Genomic DNA, 13,271 nt, shown 5'->3' with positions numbered 1-13,271 from the left:
AATCAATACAGCGTCCAAGGGTCAAGCACAATTCTATTCCAAATATCTCTCACACATGATATGAGCTTCTGTTTCGAGTGCTTCATCTGCTTCCAAGAGCAAAGAAACCGATCAATTGCAACCAGGAAAATTTCAAGACACAACTTGCGCGTTACAAACAACCGGCCATGCAATCATGCAATGTATTTTTCAGGTTAACCCCACAGACTGTTGATAAAAAATGTCTCTTTGAAGAGATACTGTGGCCAAACAGTAAAAAGTACAAATACACATAACTTTTCTTTCTCGAGAACCTGTGCAATTCAGCACTTGCGCAAACTACAGTGGAGATTGCACAAACACAACGCCTTGCGTTTGTTTGCTAGTGCATCAGTTAAACTGCACTTTGTTGCCCTTTTAAAGTCTTGATATAAATGACTCAACCTGTTGAGAAATGCATACCTGCTAATCTTTAAACATTAAAAGTCATAATTTCCTGGATGTGAAACACAGAAAGGGAGAATGGGGCAAAAACACACACAACCTTGCCCAGAGCACACGAATTTTGCAGGATATGCACAGTACACTAGCAGAGGCAAACGCAGACCCATGAGCAACAGAATGTTTTCAGATCACAGCGACCACTTTCGGCAAGTTTGCAGAATCTTTCCATGAAGTTTCCCTCAGATATTCCTCGACCACAAGACTTCCATGAAATCTTGCAATGTATTTTTGAGGGTTAACCTCACCTTGCAGTTCACTATTTGGACTGTCGATAAAAAAATGTCCCTTTCAAAAGTTACCGTGGCGAAACAATAAAAAGTGACAAATACAAATACGTTTTCTTTTAAATTCCTCCTCCTCAAGAACCTGTGCCATTGAGCACTCGTGCATGACTGGGTACCGTTGAGTGAAATACAGTCCAGTGTTTGAAGTACACGATTCATCCACATGCAACAATGCAGCTACAAATCGAAATTTTTGAACTTATGGCCAATGAACTCCATTCACACCTTGGTTCATTTACATGCACCAGAAGTTTACGAGCTCTCAAATTTCCAGACAGTCGGCAGTATTGCAGAAAAAGTGAGGTGCGCACAAACACACAAACAGGTGCGTTTTCTTTTTTGATCATGCGATCTGCAGTTGTTGATGCACCGGCCAACCTGAACTCTGTTCTCCCACAAAATTTGCCAAACGGCTTCAAAGGGCAGGTCCGACAGCACACAAGGAGCAGAGACTTGGCCAAAACTCTGGAAGATCCATGGCACGAGGGTGCGCACGCCTTTGTAGTGTTGTGGTTCCCATGGTGGACATCTTCAGAAAACTTCACCACACTGTTTCATGCAAGAAAACCTCTCCCGAATGTCCATGAAGGCTCCAAGGGTTCACATGCCGTGAGCATACTTACGAAAACAACAGCTCCAACAAAAAGAACAAAATAATAAAAAGGCTTCCCAGTAACGAGCAAGCAACAGGCACACCTGAGAAAGTCATCTGTTAGTACCAAGGTAGATCTTGCAGGTCTTTCCAGCACTCACGTTGCATACTCACCAAACTACGATTGCTTTGGGCCAACGGCCGGTCAAACTCCATACATACTCCGGGAGGCGAGGCAGTGCTCGTGAAACGCATCAAGTTTGTCAAAAAAATCTCTACAGGAAACACTTACCCTTTTGTGACAATTGGTTTGAGGCTGAAAACCTAGCCAAGACTATCCATAGCCACAGCTTTCGCTTAATCACATACACACTGTCAGTATCAGTGGCCCAAAGGTGGCTACTCACACGATAGAAAGTTTGTGTAAGCGCGCACTCACCTAGGTAGATCTCCCCAAATCCGCCCAAGCCCACCGCTTTGCCGAGGCGCCACTGCTTTCTGAAGAGGTCCGTGAGGACCTCACCAGCAGGCAGGGGATCTGGTAACCGGTGTCCATTGGCAGCTACCCTTGGTGCCTTCTTCACGGCTGCAAAAACAAACCGAACGTGCCAGATCTTCAGTGAGAGTGCAGTGGTTTGAAAACAGACCAAAATAGACTTTCCATTCCCACATTTGACTGCATGAAAGGGACAATTGACAGCCATCCATTTGTAGTATGAAGCCACAAAGAAGTCAATTTCCCAAGAAATCCACGTAGATTTCTTGGAAAAGGAAAGCTTCTAGCTGAAGAAAATTCAGCCAGTTACAACACAGCAAAAAATCTGCCCGGTAGCGAAGCTGTAAGCGTGCGAGTGTATGTGATTGGCCACAAGGTCATGTAGATCATCCATCATCATCATAACCATGATGACTCTACCAACTGAGTTAAACAAAATGCTAGCTATTGACAGTGTGAGGGCGAACTGCTAGCTGTAGCGTCCAGCCCAGCTCAACTGGTAGAGTGACTGCCCCGGAAAGGCATTGGTCCTGGATTTGATCTCCCGGACCAGAACGAATTTTTCTCCAACTAGAAGGTTTCCTTTCTGAGAAGTCTGTATGGATCTCCATATGGCTTCGTGCTACAAACGAGTTGTCAGTTTACCACCTTGCGGGATTTCGCAGACCTCATTTGCCTGCATGCGTCAACTTGGACACCTAAACAGTCATCTAAGGGTAAAGTATCTACGAGTAAAGTTGAGACCCGCTACAATAATATTTTCCATCACAACAAAACACTTTTGAATTCTCCATCAGCCAAGCACCGACAACAATGCGACAGAAGTCTTTTCGCAATCAGTACAGTCGAACTCCGCTACAACGAACTCCGCTTCAACGAAATTTCCGGTACAACGAAAAATTCTCGGTTCCCCGTCAACAGTCCATAGGAGTCAATGCATAAATATGCTCGCCACAACGAACACTTTTTCTGCTGCCGTTCCGCTTCAACGAAATTTGACGATGCCATTCGGGCTCAAAAATTTAATCTACCGTGCAATAAACACAATCTCGACATTTTGATGCATTTTAGAACATAAAAATACGAATTCAATGTCTGAATCGCGTGTTGGAACCACCAGAAACCGCCGCTGTTGACTGAGCATGGGGGCCGCCATTGCTTGATAGCGACGGCGATCAGACTGCCCTGCTTTCGCAACTGGCTTGAGTTGCTTCTCAGTCGCAGACAACCCGAAGCCAAAGCTCAGTTGTCGACACTGGGGTGCAATCGCGAAACGATAGCTTTTCCGATGTCTTTCCAATACCTTTCGCGCTTTTTGCGCTTCGCTAGTGGTCAGAGCGACGGTACATCCGCCACAACCGCGTTATCAACGCGAGCAGCCGTGGGGTGCAGTCGCGGTATGGTGCCTTTTCCAATGCCAATGCTTTTCATGCTTTTCGCGCTTGGCCAGTGCGACCGGTGGTCGGAGCAACAATTCGTCCGCGTTATCAACGGGATCAGCCAGCCGCGAGTGGTGGATAAGAATAGCATAGAATAAGGCGTAAGTCAGCGCTCCGCGATAGCACGCCTGCATGACGCCGTTGTCGGCGAATAGCCAGTGTTAGCGTGTTGGTGCAACTGTGCAGTTCGTGTTGCGCGCCCGTGCTTGTTTGATTCGTTCGCGGAAGCCGTTGTTTCTGCGTGCTTTTCAACGTGACGTCGCTATGCATATATGAGAATCGCGTCGTAACGCTGCTGGGGACGCAAAGGAAGCAGCAGACACTTTTTGAATATTGGAAATAAAAGTTTCACTGTTCTACTAGCTCAGGTCAGCCATATTTTTTTCGATTTCACTACAACGAAATGTTCGCTTCAACGAACATTTTTCCGAGCACCGTCAATTTCGTTGTAGCGGGGTTTGACTGTAATACTGCAATTAGAATGTATTGAAGGGCTAGTTCATTTTGTTAACTGACAGCTAGATGTGCAAAATTTGGATGTGCGCCTTTTGTGGTTTCCCATTTCCAAATTTTGCACATTTAGCAACCAGTTAGTAGAATAACATCAACGCTGGAGGTATTTCAGATTGAACAAAGTTTTCACAAATCTAACTAGATAGGTGACAGTTGCTTGCTCATGACAACACCAATAATGCCCAGATAGTAACGCAGCGATTTAACTATGACACAAGACTTTCTTTACAGTGCGGCTGCATTGCAAGACCAGTGTCGCTGCGCGAGACCTACCAGGTTTATTCACATAATGCTAGATCTGACTAACGTTGGCTATTGGCTTTTACAACGTAATAAAATTATCTGTATACTGCTACGCCTATGTCACACTAACCGCTTCGCGCACAATGACGGTTCCCTTCACAGATATTCGCCGCAAGTTTTCTTCCTTATTGCTTTTTTGTTTAATGACACCGTTAATGCCAGAAGGGAAATAACGATAAGCTCATACTGTGTTGTGACATCAGGGCACAGTAAGAATTTAAACTAGTTTTTAAAAATTTTGTGCATACTTTTTCAGAGTGCATGCACGCTTATCAGTACATTTTCTAGGCCTTTGATGGCTTGGCCTGTCAGTTGATGAAATTTTTTTTTTCTTGTTGGGACCACTTTAGCACGAGAAGAAACCAGTGAATCATTAGTGAAATTTTATGGCAAATCCGAAGCATTGTGCCGGGTTAATTCAATTAGCAAAAAGTCCGAGTTGACTATCGGATCTCAGTGTTGGTATCCAGCCATTTGCAACAAAAAGAACACTTGCCTTTCTTCTTGGGTGGCTCAACGGTGCTGGGAGGTGCTCTTTTGGGCATTTCAGTTTTGCTTTGGGGGTGCTCGGACGCTGTCACGAGGGTCCACCACCGTCAAGCATTCAGGAGATAACTCCAATTTTGGCCTGTGCACTTTTTGACTTGTCGACTTTCCAGAGGACCAGACCTGCGCGAGAAGGGGTGGCCAGCGAGTGAGACGAAATGCACACCAGAGTTCTCAACTGGGCTGGCGGGCAACAAGGCAACAGGCAGATGCATGCCAAGACCCCTGCCACGTTGACAAATTAGTGCAACTTTGAGTGACTGCACTTACGTGCACAGAGTATCACTTCGGTGGCACACTGCTACGCGATGAAGATACTATGTACAGTACTCATGCAATGAAACTCTATTTCCTTTTTTTTTAATAATGCGTTACAGCAAAACACAGCCCTTAGAGTAAGCTCTAGGCAGTGGGCTGTACGCTACCCGAATGCAAAATACTCTAGTTTATCTTTAGTACAGCATGTTTTAATACTGCCAGACTTTCTTCCGTATATTCATATGACCGGCCTATTACACATTCAACCACACCACTCAGCATAAGCCGTGCCGGAATGTCTGGGAACCTTCCAGATTGTTTTAGACCTTAGTGATTGTCAAGTTTATTCTGAAACTGGTTGTGAGCAGGTGCTCATACTGTCCACTTCTTGTCACGGTCATTGTTCCCATTCACGTGAAAAGATTTCTGGTAAGCAACGAGATTGCCAATGCATCGCGTGATGTGGGGTGGGGCATCATGCCACTAATCGGTTCGAGAGGCATTTTTGTCGTCGAGACAAAAGCATCACTTGATACAAGTCGATCAGAATGCAGCATAAAGTTGGTACTCAGTCTTACACTCCTATAGAAGACAACATAGGTCATCTTCACTGATAAAAGAAAAACTAACCAACAAGAATTCGGGTAGCATACAGTTTAGTGGTTGCAGTTAATATTCATGACACCAAGGTGAAAAAGCAACACTACTTTGATTTGTGCCCCCCCTTCTCGATTATGAAAGCCAGCTTCAGGGTGATAATTTAAAACAGGTGACCCAATTTACATCTTTAGCTTACACAAAATCACTTAATGCAGCGAAAGGGATGGCAGGAACGATGTAGGCGCTACATTGGCTCACAATGGTTCTATGTCTTGGTATGTCGACCAAAAGGTACAGGTCGAACACTGGGTGTAAACTGGCCCTGCAGTCATACTTAGCAAACCCAATTTTTTAAAATTAGCCCTTTCAGGCGCAACCTAAGATGAACTGTCTGCAAATGTGTCAAATTTACACATTATTTCAAGGCCCTCAATACTCTATTGCAGGGGTCGGCAACCTGTGGCCCACGGGGCAGTATTATGCGGCCCCAGGCACGTCAGAACCCACCCCCCACCGCCCAATTAGCCCCAATCAAGACTCTGCATCTGTTGGTGAGCAACCTTGATGTAGATATTAGCGAGTTGACTAAGAAAGTTGGCTAAGAACACCAAAAGTCACATTGAAAGTTCTTTTTGTTCCGTTTCGCTAGTCACCTATTTTTATAAACTGAACATTGTGACGTGTGCTGAAAGTAAATCTGGTTTATATTCCAGTTTTGTAAATCGTTAATGTCAATTCACCCAAATTTTTTTTCTTTTTACCTCCCCGACATACCTATTCGCCCTGCCGGCTACATGCAACGCGGCCCTCCGCCTGAAATGGTTGCCGACCCCTGCTTTGTTGCAACAAAAATAATGCCATAATATGTTGATCTGTGCATTGCTTACTAATTAATGTGAATGAAAATGTAATCAAATATCTATTTATCCTGAAGTCATTCACATTCTATTCTTGCATAAAAAGAATCAAATCCCAGGTTAGAAATATACTGCAACTTTGTTTTCGGTTATATTCATTTTGAGCAAAGAGAAATTACATTTAACGTGACTTGCAAAAGGCAAAACGTCGAACAACTCGTCAAACATTGCAGTGCCTTTAACCAAGTGATCATATTCAAGAGTACGCTGCAAAATGAAGTTAATGACACATTTATTGTGTAGGAGGTTCAATTAACCCAAAGCTCGCATATTGCACTTTCTTAGCCACTAGTCAGCAAAAATTGCAAAGCAAAGTGGTGTACACAAATGTATACAAAGCGCCTCAAAGGGTTAAGCGGGAAGCGAGATACACAGCTGGTTAGTGAACAAGCTGCAATGCAACACAAGTTGTAAATGTGCTCATAAATGCAGGAACCTACAAAAGTGGTTGCCAGAATGGAATGCTTTGACAGTAGCTTAACAGTTCGTAATTACGGAAATAAAATGCTGCTTGTTCGTTTCTGTTCGATTCATGGAAAAAAGAACCTCTTTGGTGTTGCCACGGGGAACGGCACGCGTGGTTCAAAAGTTCCGTTTTCGCCGAACTGCGCTTCGCCCGGCGCCCTGCTTTGCTCACGCGGTCGCGTCTCAGTGGTAGTTTTGGTATCGCGTACTGCCGCGTGTGTTTTGCACGCTCCTCGTGAAAGTCGCTCTGACAGGAAGTTTTACAAAATGCCGCATGCATGTGGTGTTGCCGGATGCCCGAATGGTGCACACCGCCGCGCAGTAAAGGCGGGCAACGTTGGGCACGGCAACAGTGACGTGCGAAATACCGCTTTTAGGCGGGTGATTTGAAATGCGCTAACGCGATGCAGACCATTAAAACGCGATTTGATTTCAAAATAAGCACTTCCTTGGCATGAAAGTAGCACTATGAGGTTTCTGTACCGCTATTTCAACAATCAACGTCGACGTAATATTTGCCTTTAGTGTGCCTTTAAGTGTGAAATGATCACATGTAGAACATGTAAAGACTGGGAGACTGTTGAAGATTTATCGGACTTGGCACTATTGACATCAAAAGGCTGTGACAGAGAACTAGCTTGTTCGAATAGGTATTACCCCAGTAGCGAAGAGGAATGAACGCTATAGTGGGTCATCCTCTCCAGTGACATTTAGTGGGTCTCTCCCTACCGCGCATCGCTCGTGAATGCCACTTGCTCTCAGGGTCTAAGAACTGAGTTGATCAAGTTACCGGTCGACTCTTATGCCAGCGTTTGATAAACACCTTTACACCCCGAACTATTTAGGGCATTCAAACAATAGGTCTCAGTTGGCAAGACTTCAATGCGAAAGACAATGCGTGTGCTTGCTGAGACCAGAGTACGAGTCGTCTAAAAACCTTATGCAAAATTGCTGCGATCGGTTGGAGTTTTGATGACTCTACCGATTCGGCGCCATGTTGGAGGCTTGTGTTCGAATCCTATTGCTGTCGCTGCTATAACTTCTTGCTTGTATCTGTTTTGTTAGTAGGGAATCTGACATAAAAACAGACGAGTGTGCAAGGGCCTGTACAAGTCGGAATTTTCTAGTTATTACGTTGACGGTTATTGCGTGTAATAAACTGCCTCACAGCAAGAAGAAAGCACTAGTTTGACACCGCAAGTCACATGTAAGCCTGCCGTCGTCGAGAATGAAGCTTTGCGCTAGGTTACAAATTTGGTCTCTTTTCAGTGTAGCGAATAAAGAGTCTTTAGCTATCTGAATACTATGCGTGTGGTGTAGGATGGTCGGGAGGAGGCTGACCACGGAACAGCTGCGCATGCAATCGAGCTATTTCAGCTTTCTTCAGCTTGGCAGTGAAATCAAACGATTTGCAAAGGCTCAAACTTGGGTAGAAGACGCTGGCTTTGCTACATGCAGCACGTGACATCGCACACCATGGCAATATGGCGGTCGCAGGGGTTTATGGCCGGCAACTTCTAGGGCCCATTTTGCACCGGAATTTTTTTTCACAGTCCATTTTTCATATATGCAAAGGCACAATAGACCCTTTACAACTATTGTTTGCCGAAAACAGCAGATTGTTGGTTGACCACGTCATGGCCCCTTTAAATACATCTACATTGTACTACACTGACACAGCTAGCATGCAGTTGCAACAGCACGGTGTGCCAGATATCTGCATACACAAGAATACAGTCAACTGACCCAATATGAATATGACAATAGCGAGGATTAAAGCTGGGCTGGACTAAAAAAAGAAGAAAAAAAAAAAAAAACAAGACTGCTTTGTCGTATACAAACCTTGCCTAGCCTGTTCGTCTACAGAGAAATAAACAACAAGATGTAATGAATCCAGAAAACAGTAACGCTAGCTAAGTGTTTTAAATTATAGTGTTTAGCAGTGTCGTTTTCTGGGCCAGTTGGCAAATCATGACAATGCAAAGGCTTCCAGCAAGTTAGAACACAAGCACAAGAGAAGAAACACATGCGGACAAAGGCTGGAGAACTCCCTTGAAATTGTAAATTATCATAACTGCTGGGTTTCACATGGCAAAGCCACGACACGTTTGGATTCAGCATGTTAAACAACCCAGGGACCACTCGGGACTCTTTAACATGCTTTAGCATGACCCCATTGAAATGCAGCCACCATGGCTGGGAATTGAACCCACGTCCTCAAAATTAGCAGGAAGCGTTATAAAGCTTCCCATAGTTGCCTCTTCTTATAATGTCATGCTAGTGACTATTATCATTATGAAGAGACTTCAACTCCGAGAATGAATGCGCAACAAAATTCCTAAGCAGAACTGCAGTCATAACAGCTGGCATGTGGCCAGCATGTGAGCAATCTAGCAACACTTTAAGACAACATGGCAAACACTAAATTTATCAGAGAATGCCAGCTCTGACACATTTACACGAGGAAAGGAATTGGAGTGCATGAGGCTTACCTAATGCAAAGCTGAGATGATTATGATATAGTCCTAAGTTAAGTGCAGTGCACAAAAGGTCTGACAGATGCTGCCGAGCAGGGTGTGAGCACCATGTCTAGGCACATATTGAAGAACCAACCTTATACTTCAGTGTGTGACTGGCCCTTAACACCTTCCAAGAACCTGCCTTGCACTTAAGTGTAGCTTTTCTCGGCACTTAAGTCTTGAAAGAAAAGTTAAGTAGCAGTTAAGGTAGCATCCCATCTACCTTAACCTGCACTTATCTTGACCAAAATGGCTGGCTACTACAATGGCGGTCTCACAGTTTACGGATTCCTTTGACCGCATTGGCGGAATAACTGAAGGCTATGCATACAAGTTTGGGACACTGTTGCGACCAGTACTCAGGGTTCAACAGAAGCCAATGAAGTGCTACGATGCCATCTAGTTCACCTGCTTCAAATGCTACCTCTGCACCGCAACGATGACGAAAGGGAAAGGTCGATGACACGCGTGAAATATTTTTGACAGGCGAGTGCCGTTCACTCGCTTTATTAAACAGCTTTATCGAGCGTCCGCAGCAGCTCTGCAGGCGCAGGCTTTCATTGTAAATGGCTGGCAGCATGTTGCCCAACTAAATCCATTGGCAGCCTGCATCCACAGCACCCTGCTGCAACGCCCAACTAAAACTGTTCAACAAAAGCAGGTGACATACGCTCACCTGTACAAAATCTTATTATTGCGATAGCAATTATATGGACAGTCTCGGCTGATTTTTGCCGTCGCCGCCGTCATGCTGCGTATATGTATAAGTATGTATATATACATCAATATCCCAAAGAAAAATAAATCGGAAAAATGTTTCCGAAGCGCGAAATCGAACCAGCGACCTCTGAATTCGCAGCTCGGTGCGCTAAGCACTACTCCACAAAGCGTACATCCCTCAGGTAGCTAACGGCGAGCGTTATATACACACCCTTTACCGTTTGCAGTCCTCCGAGACGGAGGCGCTTATAAGCGTTTCTTCATTACCAGCGAGATGGCGCTAGGAGCGCGGCGGGCGCACTTAAAGGCGTTGGCCAGCTCTCCCGCTTCTTCTTATATTTGCGCAGGGAGAACCTTGCCCTTCCGCTGTCTGCTCGCGGGGGCGCTCGAACAAGCTACCGCAGTGTTCATGATTCTCAGCAGATGGAGCTACGTGGTAGCTCTCACCGCACGTCGCGTGCGTGTAGCTAAAAGCGTTTCACATGTCGTGCACGTAACGTACGTGTACTTTTCACGTTTGCGTATGAGAAGTCCCTACGTACGTGAAATTAAAACTGTCTAGTAGCTGCCGGGTAGTGATGGACGCACGGTAGTCGCAGCGCGTCCATCACGCACCGCTTTTCTTGCTATCGCATTCATTAATTCGCCCTTGCGACGAAACTGTGACTTTTTATTGCCACTTCCTCCCATATGGCAGCGCTACCCTTATTAAGAAAAATGGACACACAGGCGCTTAGAAAATTAAAAGAAGTTAGCGAAATACACAAAATGCTGAAAAAGGGTGCTGGAAGCACAATGCACGTAAGGCGACCAACAAACCGTTCATTTTGCACGCGATATCTCACCAGAGTAAAAAACACACTTGTAGACAACAAAATAACTTGTGACAGCTACTTTATAGCGACGGCCACTGAGCTATGACTGCTAGTTGTGGCCAGGCGAAAGCTCAAGAAGTGACAACAGCAAGCAATATTTATTTTGCTTCTAATGCAATGTACGATTTAATGACTGGAACATTTACATCCAGTGTTGGGCAAACATGAATCATATATTCATGCTTAATTTAATGAAAATGAACTTTTTTTAACCTCGTTCCCAGGAGCCCTACGTATCCAGGAAAGTGGTAGTTTCATAAGTGAGCTTTAAATGCAGCTTCCGACACTTTCGCCAAACTTATACTTTCCTCGTACTTTCACAAGTCCACTTTTTGCGAAAGTTATGTCCTGTTCTTGAATACGGGCCTAAGTTATGTACTTGTGACTTTTGAGACTTGTTTTGGTGTGGTGTATAGCAGCAAAACGTGAACAAATATGCCAGCTAGTCTACGTAAATAAGGCAGAAGTTCAGGGGAAGATGGACGCTTGAAGAGATGAATATTCTTGAACACGGGGTGTTGCTGGAGTCAACGTTTCAACAAGTGGTCTCATATTCTTCACGAGACCACTAGTTGAAAATGATATTTCGTAACTAGCCTATGTGTTACTCGATAGGGACACCAAACAGTGCATGGAACCAGTTGTACGCTGCCGATGTCGTGAACACTGCAAGAAGCAAGGTGAAGTATGTGAAAAATTAAATCTCCAAGTGTGTGAGCGATGCTTATATAACGAAGAACATGGAAAAGTTGACATGCTGACATTGTGGCAACCACTTTGTTTTCTGATCAGAGGTGGAAAGAAACTTCATGACTCGGAAACTAATGCTTATTGCAGGCTTGCAAATGGGTTGTACAAGGGACCCATCAAGTTCCTCCACCAGGCCGCAAAAAGCTCACAAATCTTCACGAAACCGTGCCAAATAAACTATGGAGCCCCGCATCTCTAAATTCGCGCGACTTTCACAATCGGGCATGATAACGTGAAGTGAGCCGCATTCTTCAGAACACAAAAGATGCTATCACCCCATCTTACGAACGCCTTCAGTAGTCGGTATGGGAACGCGCCTAGCTGCTGGATTCTTCCAATGCGTGTTCGGTATCGATTCAAATTAGTCTCCAGTTACGATGCGTCGGGTGTGGAGGAACGCAAAGTCAACCCTCGCAACTGTCAGCAAGGGCCGACAACGTAAACCCAAATTCGAACATGACGAAAGGTTTTCTAACGAATCCGCAGCGCGCCCATAAACACGGGCTATCTGGAGAACGTCTTTCGCGGCAAATAACTCACGAGAACAAGGCCACGCTGCTCGGGAGGGCAGTGACCGACACACACTCGCCTGCTAAGGAGGTCGCGGCACTATTTTTCTACCGTCTAACGAAACGCCGGTAGTCGGGGTGCGTTCGGTAGCGCCGTCGTTTAAACGGACGCTGGCTCACCGATCGTTGCCAAACGGACCAGCGGCATCGCATCGCAAGTCCCACAGCGAGGACCGCGACCAATTCGCGGGGTACATGATGCAGACCAAACACAAGAGGCGCACAAAACCAAAGCACCGCATCGAAACAAAACCAGCCGAACCCGTCAGACAGACCAGTACTACTTTTTTTCAAACACCCGAACAAAGAGATAGACCGCGTAAAACGTACCAATAGGTCGGCGATGCTGCGCAGTGCGCGCGTTGCGTTGATGGAAGACTCAAAGGACTTCGGCAGAGGCCAAACGAAAGGTTCAAAACTGCGTCGCAAAGGCGCAAAAGAGAGTCGTGCGGGTTTACAATTCGAATGCGAAGGCGCGCTAAGCCTACCGTCAAGCTTAGGCCTAACTTGTGACGTTAGCGGAGAAAAAAACAACCGGTACCCGTTGCCCGATCGTGATGTCAGCCACGGCTGCGGCGCAGTACGGGTAGCCCGTGTTTTAACGAGTCTTCTGAAACCCTTCTCGCGCGCTATAGAAGGAGCTAAATGGTTAAAAAAAATTAACACATACCTTTCAAGTCCGGCCTACCGCCATTGATTCAAATAGCACCTGAAGTCTCGGACCCAATCGCGTTGCGCTGATGCGGCGCGAGCAGGGTGTAAGCAAGTGGGCGCGAGGCCGCGAGGCACTTTCTTTCATTTTCTTCAAAAACCAGAGAAAGTTGTTGATGCTACGGAGAAGTATTCCTCGAGAACGTGTTATTCAGAATTAGGAAAAAAAAATTGCCAGTCTCAAATCAAGAAGGAAATGAGCTGGGATAACGAATTAATTTTTTACTGCGT

At 45.4% G+C, this 13,271-nt stretch overlaps 1 protein-coding gene across 17 annotated transcripts in view; it reads right to left on the bottom strand.

Annotated features, from left to right (window-relative positions):
- Nucleotides 1-13,081, bottom strand: part of LOC119374954 (serine/threonine-protein kinase VRK1) — a 60,040-nt gene extending 46,959 nt beyond the window's left edge. For all 17 annotated transcript variants that reach the window (XM_049411014.1, XM_049411008.1, XM_049411013.1 and 14 more), the window contains exons 1-3: nt 13,000-13,081; nt 4,607-4,779; nt 1,799-1,945 (exon numbers count right to left, since the gene is read on the bottom strand). In XM_049411014.1, coding sequence (XP_049266971.1) covers nt 1,799-1,945; nt 4,607-4,655 — 196 coding nt within the window. In that variant the 5' untranslated portion in view covers nt 4,656-4,779; nt 13,000-13,081. The remainder of the gene's footprint in view (nt 1-1,798; nt 1,946-4,606; nt 4,780-12,999) is intronic.
- Between the last annotated feature and the right edge of the window lie 190 nt (nt 13,082-13,271).

Source organism: Rhipicephalus sanguineus, chromosome 11, assembly GCF_013339695.2.
Source record: "Rhipicephalus sanguineus isolate Rsan-2018 chromosome 11, BIME_Rsan_1.4, whole genome shotgun sequence".
In the NCBI taxonomy this organism is placed as follows: Eukaryota; Metazoa; Arthropoda; class Arachnida; order Ixodida; family Ixodidae; genus Rhipicephalus; species Rhipicephalus sanguineus.
Note: the sequence above shows the minus strand (reverse complement) of the source record. Positions and strands in the feature narration are given on the sequence as shown.